This window comes from Mauremys mutica, chromosome 1 (genome assembly GCF_020497125.1).
Source record: "Mauremys mutica isolate MM-2020 ecotype Southern chromosome 1, ASM2049712v1, whole genome shotgun sequence".
Taxonomy (NCBI): Eukaryota; Metazoa; Chordata; order Testudines; family Geoemydidae; genus Mauremys; species Mauremys mutica.
In genome coordinates this window covers 303,955,672-303,971,086 of record NC_059072.1, presented here as the reverse complement: position 1 = coordinate 303,971,086, position 15,415 = coordinate 303,955,672, and the positions used below count along the sequence as shown (strand labels likewise).

At 41.2% G+C, this 15,415-nt stretch overlaps 1 protein-coding gene across 2 annotated transcripts in view; it reads right to left on the bottom strand.

Moving 5' to 3' along the window:
• GTF2F2 (general transcription factor IIF subunit 2) overlaps positions 1–15,415 on the bottom strand; it is a 133,568-nt gene that overhangs the window by 117,755 nt on the left and 398 nt on the right. Inside the window, exons 1-4 of one of the 2 annotated variants that reach the window (XM_045013133.1) lie at positions 12,596–12,640; positions 12,196–12,269; positions 10,510–10,528; positions 9,311–9,455 (exon numbers count right to left, since the gene is read on the bottom strand). In XM_045013133.1, coding sequence (XP_044869068.1) covers positions 9,311–9,455; positions 10,510–10,528; positions 12,196–12,269; positions 12,596–12,625 — 268 coding nt within the window. In that variant the 5' untranslated portion in view covers positions 12,626–12,640. Of the gene's footprint in view, positions 1–9,310; positions 9,456–10,509; positions 10,529–12,195; positions 12,270–12,595; positions 12,641–15,415 lie in introns of those variants that run through there. The other variant, XM_045013136.1, reaches the window with a different exon arrangement.

Here is a 15,415-nt window from a genome sequence, read left to right as displayed (position 1 = left end):
TTAAGCACCTCATTTCTTCTCCAATTAAAGAAATGGGCACAAAGGATTGGAGTACTAGCTTATTTTTCCTTTAAAAAACAAAAACAAGACACTTCTGATGAAGTGGATATAAAGATGGTGCAGTTATAAAATTAATGGAAATTACCTAAAGATGCCAGAGGACATATGTCTACATTACTAATGTAAAAGAACAGGCGGTCTCTTGTCAAGAGAGACCCAGAACAGGAGCACCATCGAAGAGCTGTTTTAAGTCTACACTGAGGTCAGCTAGCACAACTGTTTCTGGAAGCTGGCATAACACTCATTCATAGTTTGTATACCTGGCACTAACTAGTGCCATCGGTCCCCTGTTCTCATAAGCATCATATTTTCCCAAAGTTACAGTAACTCCTTGCTTAACGTTTTAGTTATGTTCCTGAAAAATGCGACTTTAAGTAAAACAATGTTAAGCAAATCCAATTTTCCCATAAGAATTAATGTAAATAAGGGGGGTTAGGTTCCAGGGAAAAAAATTTCACCAGACAAAAGATTATATATTATAAATACACATACACACACACTGTATAAGTTTTAAACAAACAATTTAATACTGTACACAGCAATGATGATTGTGAAGCTTGGTCGAGGTGGTGAAGTCAGAGGGTGGGATATTTCCCAGGGAATGCCTTAGTGCTGAATGATGAACTAGCACTCAGCTGAGCCCTCAAGGGTTAACACATTGCTGTTAACGTAGCCTCACACTCTACAAAGCAACAGAAATGGAGGGAGGGGAGACAGCATGGCAGGCAGAGACACGTGTGTGTGTGTGTGTGTGTGTGTGTGTGTGTGTGTGTGTGTGTGTGTGTGTGTGTGTGTGTGTGTGTGTGTGTGTGTGTGTGATTGCCCCTTTAAGTACAGTAACTCTTCATTTAAAGTCGTCCCGGTTAATGTTGTTACATTGCTGATCAATTAGGGAACACGCTCATTTAAAGTTGTGCAATGCTCCCTTCTAACATCGTTTGGCAGCTGCCTGCTTGGTCCACTGCTTGCAGGAAGAGCAGCCCGTTGCAGCTAGCTGGTGGGGGCTTAGAACCACAGTGGAAGCCAGTTCAGCTGTCCCTCTCCCTATTGCCATATGTTGCTCCTGCCCTCTGCCTTGGAGCTGCTCCCCAAGACTCCTGCTTGCTGTGCAGGGGGGGGAGGGCGGGGGCTAATGTCAGGGTGTCCCCCTCCCCCCTGCACCCCGCTTACCCCTTCTCCATATAGCACAGGGAGGGGACACGGAGGGAGAGAGACAGAGAGAGCCTGGGGCAGCAGCTGCTGTCTCAACTTCCTGATCCACCTAAAAAGACAGTGCACTTAAGAGTGGGTCAGCTAACTTAAAGGGGCAGTGTGCATCTCTCTCCCTCCCACACATAAGGTGTGCGTCTGTTTCTGTCTGCTATGCTGTCTCCCCTCCCTCATGTTTGTGTTGCCTTTTGTGTGAGAGGCTACATTAACAACGTGTTAACCCTTGAGGGCTCGGCAAGTGCTAGTTCATCATTTAGCAATAAGGCATTCCCTGGGAAATATCCCTCCCTCTTCCACCCTCTAACTTCACCACCTCAACCAAGCCTCACAATCATCATAGCTGTGAACAGTATTAAACTGTTTGTTTAAAACGTATACTGTGTGTATACCTATATAATATATAGTTTTTTGTCTGGTGAAAAAAATTTCCCTTGAACTCAACCCCCACTGTTTACATTAATTCTTATGGGGAAATTGGATTCGCTTAACATCATTTAGCTTAAAGTTGCACTTTTCAGGAACATAACTACAACGTTAAGCGAGGAGTTACTGTACGATGACCGCACTCTAAATACACTGCCTTTTGTCAGTAGATCAGCAAATTGAGACTGCAGCTGCTTCCAGCAAGTTCCCTCTGTCCTGAGCCCTGTCATGTCCCACCCCTGCTCTATGGAAATGGGGTAAGCGAGAGGCAGGGGAGAGGGGGATACCGTGACATTAGCCCCCCCTCCCTCCGCACAATAAGCAGGAGGCTCCCAGGAGCAGCTCCAAGTTAGAGGGCAGGAGCAGCACATGGCAGTGCGGGGAGGCACAGCTGAACTGCCGGCAATTGCTAGCCTGCTGGCTGGTTGCCGCAAAGGGAACTTAGGGGAGTGGGGAGCTGATGGGGGGCTGCTGGTCCACCCTGGTTACAAGCCCCCACTAGCTAGCTGCAACGGGCTGCTCTTCCTGAAAGCAGTGGACAAAGCAGCAGCTGACAAACAACGTCATAAGGGAGCACTGCACAACTTTAAACGAGCATGTTCTCTGATCGATCAACAATGTAACAACATTAACCAGGACGACTTCAAGTGAGGAGTTACTGTACTTGATTTTTAAACTTAATAAAAAAAAATTAAAGTATAACAAAAAAAGCATGGTAGGAATGTAGGCCCACATTAGATTTGGATGAACCTTGGTTTTAAATTGAGTTGGGATTAATAGCTGGAACTGAGCAATAGACTCACGGCATGTGACCAAAGAAGTCATGAGAAAGAAGAGCCATTGTATTAAACTTGTAATGAACCTTCAAAATAGCTAAAGTAACAGAAATAAACATACTTAATTGGGTACCATGTGCAGTAAATAATTGGCTGTATAAGAAACTCCTTCATCAGGCCTTAGCTAGGGTCTAATAATTGGCAATGACACCACTTGTTTGTTAAAGGGTATAAAAAAGTAAACTCATGAAGGGTTCATACCTGCCTGCCCAAGTTGGAGCTGACCAATATGGGTTTAAGCACCCTGGGTTTTCCCCATTTGTAAGTATCTTAATCAAATACTTATAAGTGTTTTGTTACTGTTTGGAGGTAGTAACTGCTTATTATTTAGGCGTGTTTAAAGCAACTGTATAAATACCATACAGCCTTTGGATTTAATAAAGGAATTTGTCGTTAAATTGGGACCATGCCAATACCCTACATAAATAACAGCAATTCCAACAAGCACATTTTTGGCTTCACTGTATATCATCACACAACTTATAACAATAGTCATGTAACAAAAAATCCACACATGAGAATTCTCAATGGTCTGGGCTTAGTGAGAGGCACAATTACAGTTTATGAATGCTCACATAATTCACCCATTTATTGCCTCTTAAACTAAGTTTGTATAAACTCACTGGGGCAGGGGATATCTTCCTATAAATCTATACAGTGCCTTTGAAAACTGGGTTCTCACCTGCAGGCTCCAACATAATGCATATCAGTATACAAGCCGATCACATTTTTTTAATGTTATTTTTTCACTAAGCAGTGTTAGTCAGACAGACATGCTGTTAGGTCCCACTGAAGTCAACAGAAGCATGATTAGGACTTGTATCATTAAAATCCTTTTGGATACAGACAAACCTTAAAGCAGATGAAAATTGCTACTGTAAAGGGTACATCTACACTGCAGCTCGGGATGTGATTTGCAACTCTTGTAGACATACTAGTGCTGGCTTTAATCTAGCTAGCTCACTAAAAATAGTAGCGAAGAAGTGGCAATGTGGACTTCTGCTTGGGCTGTTCAAGCCCACCTAACCCCGTAGGTACATATTCACTTGAGCCGCCCACACCACTGTTCTTTCAGTGCTATTTTTTATGAGCTAGATAAATTAAAGCTAGTGTGAGTAGTCTACACAAATTGCAAATCACATCTCTGGTCCCAGTGTAGACATACCCCACAACTTCAGCAATGCCCAAAAAGTTGCAGTTGTGAAAAAGGCTAATATGATTCTGGGGTGTATTCATGGGAGTGTCAAATGTAAGATATGGGAGGCAAATGTCCCATTCTATCTGGCACTGGTGAGGCCTCAGCTGGAGTACTGTGTCCAGTTTTGGGTGCCAAACCTTAAGAAAGATGTGAACAAACTGGGGAGAGTTAAAAGGAGAACAACAAAAATATAAAAGGTTTAGAAAACCTGACCTACAGGGAAAGACTAAACATGCTCAGGTTTTTTTGTTCTAGACTTGAGAAAAGACTAACATCCTGATGACTGGTCCTGATGACAGTCTGAATACTTTCCAGGCTGTTACAAAGAGGACAGTGATCAATTGTTCTCCATGTCCAGTGAAGATGGGACAACTAATGTGCTTCATCTGCAGCAAGGGAGATTTAGGTTAGATATTAGGAAACGCTTTCTAACGATAAGGGTAGTTAACCACTGGACTAGACTGCTAAGGGAGTGGAATCTCCATTACTGGACATTTTAAAGAAAAGGTTGGCCAAACACCTGTCAAGGTCCTGCCTCAGCAAACGGGACGGGATATGATGACTTCTTGAGGTCCCTTTCAGCCCTACATTCCTATGAGTCTATGAAATGCACTAGCTACTTTCCAAACATAGAGGAAATAGAGTTCCATGCGCCAAAGAGCATCCACCACACTAAGAAGACAATGAAAGAAACTGTGTAGGGGGGAAACAATACCCAAGCAAACTAATCTGGCTGATGATAGGTACATCTTGCTAATTGCATCTGTTTTCAAATTAAACAAGGCAATAAACTCCTTACCCCTGACCCTTCTTTCCTCCCTCCACAATTCAATCTACATCTTTTATCATGGTAATTTCTAGATTCGGCTCCAGTGTCTTTAGGTCACTCTTTTCCAATAAATTAGCAGTTCATACATAAGATAAATAATGAAATAGGCATTGTAGGAAAAGTAGATCTGCGGGAAGGATTTAAATGAGACATCAGTGACTTTACAAACCAACCCAGAAAACTGCATTGCATGCATAGAGAATGCCATGGAAAAAAGCACAGAATGTTGCAGGGGAAAATGGACAAATTGTGTATCAATGCAGACACCATGGGGAGGGGAGGTGGGGGGGTCCACATCATAAGATATGGGTCAAGCTATTTAGGGGTTTGAAGGCTATTGCAAGAAGCTTGAGCCTGATGTGGTATAGAAGACAGAGGGATTCACATATAGATTCTGACCACATCACCCGAGGAGCATCAAAGATGATCCTAGTGGTGGTAGCATAAATAGACTGAAGTAGAATGATGTGGCACAGTGCTTCTTTCAGTAGACTACTCATATAAGTAGAGTTACATAGGCTAAAATTTTACAGAATCAGGATGTAACTAAGTTTCACATAAATGATTTTCATAGATTCAGTTCATATGGCATACGCAGATGAATACACAACTAAAAGACGCTAGCTTGGGTTGTAGAAAAAAATGTAATTCTAAGTTAGCCATACATGATACACAATGCAGCCAGCTTTACTCAGAATATTGCTAGTGTGTTTAAAAAAAAAGTCACAAGATATTCTTCGCATCATACACAAAGACGATTTTCAAAGGCTTGTAATTTGGTAAAATCAAAACTACATTTCCCTGCAGAATACCCAAAGATGCACTCTCAATAGAAGCTATTTCCATGCCAAATTTCAGTTTAATATCCCATGTCATTTTCATACTACAATTGTACAAGACAGGGTTGCAATGGTTCTCTTACTTTTCCAGTAACAAGGATTTTTTTCCCTCCACTTATAAGCAAAAACAGTTTAATCTTATTTCGGGAAGTTTGAACAAATATTCATCTTAAAGCACAGACCAAGCTTGAAAAATTACAGCAAGCTGTAAGAGACTGAAAAACAGGGGGTCAGAACATTAACCATTTCACAACTTTAACTATAGTGGTTGCTGCTGCTCTTAGTTTATTAATAACTTGGTTTATTAAAACTGAAGTTGAGGACTTCCCACTGCCCCTAAACAAAAAGGTATAGGGATATAGATTCCTTCCCTTGTTTGCAGAACTTAAAGAACAAGTATGAAATCAAGTAACTTTTTCCAACTCAGAAACAATGCATGGTAGAGCAATTATGATCTAAAGTACTTAAGGGAGATCACATTAGAAAAAAATGTCAGTGTTGACAACTGAATGAAACAAATACATTTGATTTCACTGACTGAATATATGAATTTAGTTTCCAATTTACAGAAAACTAAACCATTCTACCAACCTTTCTGTATACAATGTAAATCAGTTTTCTGTGTACCAGGGCCGGCTCCAGGTTTTCTGCTGCCCAAGGGTCAAAAAAAAAAAAAAAAGCCAAGCCACGGCAGCACGATCGCGCCACTCCACTCTTCGGCGGCAATTTGGCGGCAGGTCCTTCGCTCTGAGAGGGACTGAGGGACCCGCTGCCGAATTGCCGCTGAAGACCCGGACGTGCGCCCCAATAGCGGCTGGAATGCCGCCCCTTCATATTGGCCGCCCCAAGGACCTGCTTCTTTAGCGGGTGCCTTGAGCCAGCCCTGTGGTGTACCATGCTGTTTTTGCTAACAGAAGCACAATTCATCTAGCAATTGAATTTGGTTTTATCCAATTACATTATCCATTATATTAACTTGGCGTACTAATCCTTGAATGCACATTAAAGGAACCCACCCACTCTGCTGCTAACTATGCACTTTATACTAACTTAGATGGTAAAACGTAGAATATTTAGCAATTCAGTGGACTTCCCTTCTGTTTCAAAAGGGCATAACCCATTCTGAGAGATCAGAATTGTGTATTTACGACAAGCAGTGCTTCATAAGAAGTAAAGTTGATGATCATTTATTTTATCTTGAAAGACTCCTCAGATTTAGCTAAAACATTAATGTCAAATTCTGGTCTGGCTTACATGCCAAGATTGCACAAGACGTAAATCAGGGGAGAAAGTGGCTCAAAAAGCCTTTCTACACATTCTTCTCCATTAAAAATAAGAATCAGTATTTTTCCCTGGTATTTTTTTCTTACCCCACCTTATTCTCTAATCCAGTGGTCTCCAAACTTTTTTGATCGCACACCCCTATCAGTAAAAAAATTTTGAGCACGCACCCCCAATATATGTATATTTATGTATAAATTATACACATGTACTACTATACTAATATATTATGTACATTATAAAACATACAAAAAATAGAAATTAAAAAAGGATGAGATAAAGATGAAATAAACAATATTTTTTTAAAATATTGTTTAACGGTACAAAACCCTTTTTGCTCTCACAAAAAAATTATTATTAATAATATTTTTAGTGAGAGCAATGTGATTGAATATGCTTCACTATTTCTGAAAATCTTGGTTTAACACTTTGTGATACAGCGATTCGAAGGTCTGGGTTAGGGTTAGGGTACGGGAGGGCACTCAGAGTGAGGGTGCAGGAGGAGGCACAGGGCTGGGGCAGGCAGGAGATGCAGAGCATTTACCTGGGGCAGCTCCTGTCTGGTGCAGGAGGCTCTGCACAGCGTGGCACTGCCCCCATGGCCATGATTCTGGGAGCTGCCCCACCCCCAGGCAGGGCCACCCAGAATGCAGGGGCTTTAGGGGCTGCAGGGCCCTGGGCTAAGGGGGCCCCGGAGTGCTGGCCTGCAGCTCTAAAGCCCCTTTCGGAATGCGGCCCTGCGAGTACAGGCTAGAGAACTCAGGAGCAGCAGGGGCAGCCGCGCAGCCAGCGGCCGGAGAGAAGCAGCGCTTCCCCCGTCGAAGTGCTGCTTTCCCCTTCAAAGCCCTGCTTCTCTCCAACCGGCTTTGAAGGGAAAAGCGCCATTTCTTTCCGGCCGCTGGCTGTGCGGCTGCCCCTGCTCCTCCAGGGGCCGAAGGACTCAGGGCCACATTCCGAAAGGGGCTTTAGAGCTGCAGGCCAGGGCCCTGGGGCCTCCATAGCCCAGGGCCCTGCAGCCCTAAAGCCCCTGTGTTCCGGGTGGCCCTGCCTGCGGGGGGAGGGGGAGCAGCTTCCCCGCTCGCTCGTTCCCTCCCTCCTCCGGCCACCCTTCGCCCCTCCCCTCCGGCGGCGCTCCTCCAGCCGTGACCCCCAATGGATCGCCTTGGGCACTCCACTTTGGAGACCACTGCTCTAGGATATGCCTAGCCCGATAGCAGATGGAAAGTGTAATAGGAATCACTGTCATATAATTACCTACTCTAATGCGGAAATTTAAATTTTCCATTTCATTGCCTTATGATGGACACAATGCAGTCATAAACATGCATGCCATACATGGGTATGTTGTATCACTCAGCAGTTCATCGCAATAAGTAGGTCTGTCCCTTCACCTTTTTTAAAAAACAAAACAGTATCTCAGAGACTTGAATATTTATATGGTGTCAAGTCTAAAACCTAATTATTATACGTCAAATGTCACTGTTAACTATTCCATTTTTGAGCATTCATATTCAGGTAATGTGTTTATCCACCCTAAGATATAGTGACAGATATTTGGGCAAGATGCAACAGGGGCAGCTAGTTCCTGGCCAGCCTTGCAGGAGTGGAAAATGAAGAATTCAAACCATCCAAAAATCCAGCGTATCCAAATGTATAGTCACCTCTGAACCTGCCCAAAAAAGGGGAGGGAAAGCATCATAAACTTTATTTGCCTGGTGGGGACTCCCAAACATTCCAAGATACCTGAACCCCCAAATATCCTCTACTAAGCTTTCAAGGCATCCAGTCTTTCTTTACCGCCACCTTATTTTCTATGATGCTGCCATACATTTACAATATACAAATCTGCAGCACACAAAGTTCAGGGACTACATAACATTAATTTAGTATCAGAACAGCCAACCAGCAAAGGGAAAATATACTGACTATTCCACAAGAGGAAGGAGAGCCATGAAAGGTATCCTGAAAATGCCCCACACTTACCATGTATTGCTACTATAATATCAGTGACCTACACATAATGTAGGTCAAGGAATCTGAATCCAATAGACAAAAATAGTTATTTTTCATGTGCTACAAATACCACATTACTATTACACTTTCTGACAAAGTGAACAACTGGAAAATTTGATGAATGACAGTTAATATTCACTGGTCAACAAGACACTATATCAAGACTGATAGAAAAAAATGAACACAATTCAAAATTGATTTTCACCACACTGTAGCTAGATTTCTGAAAAATCTATCCTTTCCTCCAAAAGAAATGTTGAACAAAGCAGCAGTTTTCTGCTGGGTCATCCTATCAGAAGCACAAGTTGTGATGAAACCCAAAGGTTTTGCACTGTACTCCATTCTTCCTCTCTGATCCGTTTAGCAGGCTGATATTGGAATGTACAGTACAATCCTTTCTGGAGACATTTCAGGCCCTTACTCAATTAAAAGAAGAAAAACTGTCAACTAGAATGAAGTATTATGTGCATGCATGTGACCATAAAACAAAGCTGAAAGGTCTTTATTTTAGATCTATCAGCTTGATGGTGTCCTTTTAACCAACTATCATGCTGAGATTAAGAATCTATGCAAACATGCATGACAGGAATTATATTAACAAATAATTTTCGTTCTAACTTACCTCCTGAGCTTTCTGTAAACACTGTTAACGTCTGTCCTCCCACACTTTGCAAAAGAAATGGATGTTCTCTGGGTGCACTGACTGAAGCAGGTTTTCCTCCAATATCATTGATACTTGCAAGATCTTCATTCAAAGTAAATGATACCTAACACCCACAATGAACATAATATTATTACATAGACCTTTTAACTACATAGATTTTAGAGTTTAGGAAACAGGAAGAGAAAGAAAAATGAGATAGTACAATGCAATTTTTCAAATATACATCTGGGATCTAATTTTTAATATACTAATCTTCTGAAATATTTTATTCAACATTTTCACACAGGATTATTTATACAATTTACTCAGACTTATCTCCTCTTGATGTCAGAGAACAATTAATTGCATTTCATTATTTTTAAAAATGTTTGAGAACCTAAGATAGTTATACCTTTCAATGTAGATATTTTAAATGTTTCTCAAAAGCGAAGTTAGCTGTGTGAAAGTGTCAGCAGCATATATTACAGCCAACCATGAGCCTGATCAAATCCCAAAGACAACTGGAGTCTCTCCACGTATTCCAGTGAGAGTTAGATCAGACTCTAAGATGGTAAATTCAGCTTTTACCCATTGCTGAGTTTTTGCTAAGTCTCTTCCAATTCAATGTATTGGTTGGCTCTGGGGTATACTGAATCATGCTGCTACCTTCTCATCTAACATGAAAGGTAAAATACTTGGTAAAGCTATTATTCATTCAATTGCTAATAAAAGAAATTAATCAGCTGCCTTTGCAGATGAAAAAACCCTCAAATTCCCTAATACTTTATATTTAACAAAATCATTGAATTAATACCAAATATGATATGGTATATTTCTGAACTCTTACTTCTTTGTTTCCAACTTTTTCTGCTTAATATTAATGCCTAGATCTTATATAGCACTTTTCATCAGTAGATCTCAAAGCGCTTTACAAAGGATAGTAGCATCATTATCCTCATTTTACAGATGGGGACACTGAGGCACAAAAAGATAAGTGATTTGCCCAAGATCACGCAGTAGGCCAGTGACAGAGCCAGTTACCCAGGTCTGCCAACTCCCAGTCCAGTGCTCTATTACAAGTACTATAAGAGAAATTTACACTACAAAGAAATATACTTTAAACAACACTAAAGTTCAAAATATAACATTTATAGCCTTTGGATTTGATAATTACTTACTTCTGTTCTTCCTTGATTTCTGTAAAAGAAAATATTTAAATGTTTTAGTTTCCATAATGTAATTTCACAGGTCTGGTTCCTCTGATAACAGCAGCAACCTAAAATTCTAGCTTTGTTACTGTCTTCACTCCTGAGCTACCCTAGTACAAATGGGGAAATCAGCAGGAGCAAATAGAAGCAACACAATAGCATATACATAAATTGATGGAGATTCTTTATTTAGATGTGCCTATTTCTGATGTCTATGAAACCAGAAATGGTGTTCTAAAATATATCTACACACACCAGTATAATTTTTTGTATTCATACTGCTTATAATATACACTGATAATCACTAGGCAGCTATATTTTCAAGCTTCATAGAAAAAAAACACAACTTGTACTTGCAATAAATATTATGCAAGATAAGTAGTACTTCACTGCAATACACTACTGTGACGGTATCTCCCATAAGGCTTTATGGAAATATGCTTAGAATGTGTTCTATGCTACATATGCCATGTAACATATCTCAAAGGTTATGATCTATTTAATGTATTAATCCTATTTGTATGCAGGTATCATTTTTGTATTCGAAGTTATGAATGTTGGCTGTGTACTGGCTTGAGTTCTAAATAACCTTAGTAGAGCATTTGGTCAGTTCCTGGAGAAAGGAATGTTGAAATTAAGTACCTAATCAAGAAAAACTTAAAGGACAATGGACCTTGGAATGCTCCAATCCACATAAGAAGTCTACTTGAGGACGTTCAAAGGTAGCATGTAAACAATGGATGCTACCTGTAAAAACTGAGAGTCATGCATGGACATGTGAGTTGCCCAGGTGACTCCTAAACTCCATCTTGGAACTGGACTTTGCATAGAGGTGAGGAGGGGGTCTCCACCCACAAGAAAAAGTCTATTTAAACCCATGGGAGACCCTTCCATTTTATCTTCAGCTGGCTAAAGAGGGAGCCTCTCCACCCCCCAGGATACTTGAAAGAAACTAGAACAAAGGACAGTAACTACGGGGGTGTGAGTGATTGCTGGACCCAGGCTAAAAGGAGATTAGTCTGTAAAAGGGAGCATTCTGGAACTGGTGAGGATCTTATCTGTATTGAGTTTGATTAGACATAGATTTGCGCATTTTATTTTGCTTGGTGACTTACTTTGTTCTGTCTGTTACTACTTGGAACCACTTAAATCCTACTTTCTGTATTTAATAAAATCACTCTTTACTTATTAAATAACTCAGAGTATGTATTAATACCTGGGGCAGCAAACAGACGTGCATATCTATCAATGTTATAGAGGGCGAACAATTTATGAGTAGTTCACCCTGCATAAGCTTTATACAGGTACAATGGATTTATTTGGGTTTAGACACCATTGGGAGTTGGGCATCTGAGTGTTAAAGACAAGCACACTTCTGTGAGCTGCTTTCAGGTAAACCTGCAGCTTTGGGGCAAGTAATTCAGACCCTGGGTCTTTGCTGGAGCAGACGTGAGTGTCTGGCTCAGCAAGACAGGGTGCTGGGGTCCTGAGCTGGCAGGGAAGGCAGGGGTAGAAGTAGTCTTGGCACATCGGGTGGCAGCTCCCAAGGGGGTTTCTGTGATCCAACCCGTCACAACTGCTGTATACTAAAAATAACTTTTTCTACTTCTGTAATAATTCTAAGAATTCCTACCAAAAAAAATATGAACTACTTACTTGGCAATCCTCAGCTTCCCTACTTCACCCCTTCCTGAAGCTTTAGTCCATTGTTGTGACAAGTACTTGGGGACCTAAATAATGATAAATTTCAGGTAACTATGCAACAGATAGTTATATCAAAGATTTTTTTTAATTTAAAAAAATCCACTTTGTATTGCTTTCTTTACAACAAGAATCAAAATACACTGGAGATTAATATTTCTTTGATAGGGAAGGCAAAGAGAATAAGTCAGCACCAAAACCCGACCATATCTAAACCTTCCAAAGTCTACCAAGCATCGCCTAAGATGTGTGGCTTAAATGAGACTAAAAGAGGTGATTACACATTGCAGCCTTAACACTTAACAGGAGATCTGAATGACTTGTGGAACAAAAAAGGAAGTCAAGTTTTACTAACCCTAAGGCCAGGCACTAAAAAAGTGTTCATGTACAATGTTCTTTTCATGCTCTTCTTTTGACACTCAGAATGCATCAGAAGCTCCAGCAAATCCACTTTTATTTTTAGCTTTGTAACAATACTTTCTAGGGTTTTACTAGTACAGTAAAGTCATTCCATATTTGCATTTATATCCACTGTAGAAAGTATATACAATTAAAGGATTACATAGTTTGTTGCTATGTAGGCAGAGCTGCACACCCAATGAGAGAGATAAGCACCCAACACAATGGGATCCTGATCCATGACTACGGCTCCTAAGTGCTATGGTAATACAAATATTAAATAATAATATTAAGCCACAGCCTGTGATGTATAGGCAGTATACATCACATGTATACTGTTTAAAAGTTGTCACATTACACACAGAACAAAAAAGATGCCATTAAGTGTAGGGCCTCACTTCACCGAGCTAAATCTGTAGTTGTATACTGGATGGGATTATGCAATCTATAGGAAGACAGGAAATGTCTTACACAATAAAACATCCACTATGCCAGATTTATTTTAATTTTAGCAAGAACAATTAGGAGGATCCGTTTTCAAAAATCTTTTAACAATCCTGAATATAGTGTACAGAAACATTGCAATCTGTTTCTATAAACAAAAACAGAATTCAAATAATTTTAACTTGCATTTTGGAAAAGGGATTCCTCAGTTAAGGTCTGACATGAGACCATGAGTGAACTAATAGCATCTGAACAAAACATATATAAAATACTTAAGATTCTAGAGACATGGCCTTTATTATTGGCTATGTAGATAGGGATAACACTTCTCCCTCACAATTTGTAACATGACCATGTGGGAAGAGAGATGACATAAAGCAATACCATTTCAAAATAAAATACTCCCTAGTTAGCACAACCTACTTTTCTATTTTCTGCACTCTAAAACCTCACAGCCTTAGCTGTACTTACTTTTATTGCATATATTCCTAAAGCACCCACCACTGTAATATCTGGGCTATTATTACCTATTAAACTGTCTCTCTCTTGGATACTTTCTATGTTAGCTCCACACAGTCTAAAGTGAAACCAGGTTAGCCAGAACTGTTTTTCCAAAAGGTCTTTCCCCCAGAAATTAATTAACAATTGCAACATTGTTATACCTGGTCTTCATTAGCCAGGGAAATCATGTTGTGAACTGTTGTGGTAAAGCAGCATTATACAAAACATTCTATTGTTTAAAGAGAATTTTTTTTAATTAAATCCACCAAATGATAATCAGCTTTGCTACAATAATATGAGGTCCCATCTATGTTGTGATTCCTAACATGTTGGGGGACCTACTTACAAAAGTTTGCCCGGTTTTAAAAATCCAGTTCAGACCTGAAGCAGGTCTGCTATCTCTCCTTCAAGTCTGAACTGGATTTTAAACCAGGAGGATAGGGGAAATCTATGCATAACCCTTTTACACTATCAAACTTTATAGCTGTAATTCACTAGTGTTGCAGCAATGGTAGAAAATGTAACATGGGCAGGATTTACATGTTTTTACCATTGTATCATCTAGCCTGTGATAACACCGTGGTAAAAATGCCCAACCAATTGTAGTTTGTTGGCTTAAAAAAGGTGCAGTTGTTTGCAAAGTTACCAGGTTCAGTTCACTACCATCTTTACTACAACACCAAAACATATTTGAACCATGCTGGGGTACTACAGAGTTGTGGGCTCCCACTATATGAAAGGAAGTACAATGTTACCAAGACCATAGGCTTGGTCAATACCAGCCATGGAAGTCATTTTTAAGTCATGTTAGCACCCATCTGTGAAAAATCATGTTTTAAAAAGGTTATTGCTATCCTTGTTCTACTCTTATTATAGAGAGTGCACCTAGGTAAGTTCTGTTGCTAATAACCAATATCAACATTGGGTCCCCTTTCACCTCCTCATCTCCCCAAACAGATTTGAAAACTCCTTGGTAAGCATAATTAGGACCAACTCATTTTCAACAGGGCTTCATAAAACCTACTAGCCAGAAACTGACACTAAAGAGGAAGTACAAAGACCTGGTGACAAGCCCACCCCTTGACCTTGTCCACATTGAGGATTTTCTGAAATCTTCTATTGCTGCTCTAGCACCAGTGCTGCCAATCATGGAGTCAATAGCATAACCCAGCCACTGGCTTTTTTTTACCACCGTGTGATCTTGAAAATCCTAAGTGCAGATATAACCCCAGGTTCTTAGAAGATAAAGTATGATGTGAATCCTAGCAGGGTGCTGGCCGGGGACCCTGCTTAGTGAGCCTCATCCATCTCTGCCCAAGGGTGTCTGATAAATCTGAAGTCCTCACCCCAGCTACAGAAAAGGATAATTTTAATTCTCTCCTTCCTGCCACGGCCTCCTGAATGCTACTGGGATAGAGAGACGATTCCACTAGTTCATTCCCTCTCCCCCTTGCCTTGCTAGTGCTCACAATCTTTGCCGTCACATGCCACCCGTCAGTTTCAGGGTTGCTCCAGAGCGCAGCCACTGACGGGGCTGGAGTCTCGCAGTTTCGGGTCACGGTGCCGGGCACCGCAGCGAGCGCCCGTGGGACCTGCCCGCTGCCTCTGCACTGGTTCGCGCGCGGCGAGTCTCCGCAGCGCCCCAGGGAGGCCGCACGAGCCCCTGCTTTCCTGCGGAGACCGCGGGGCCGCCAAGGGGGGTGGGAAAGTCACCCGCCCCCCGCCCCGAGCAACAGAAACGGGGAATTGCTGCCCCCTCCCCCCCCCAATCTTCGCCCCCCCCCCCAGAAGAATCTCGCCGCCGCCCCACAGCGACCCCGCCCCGGCGTAT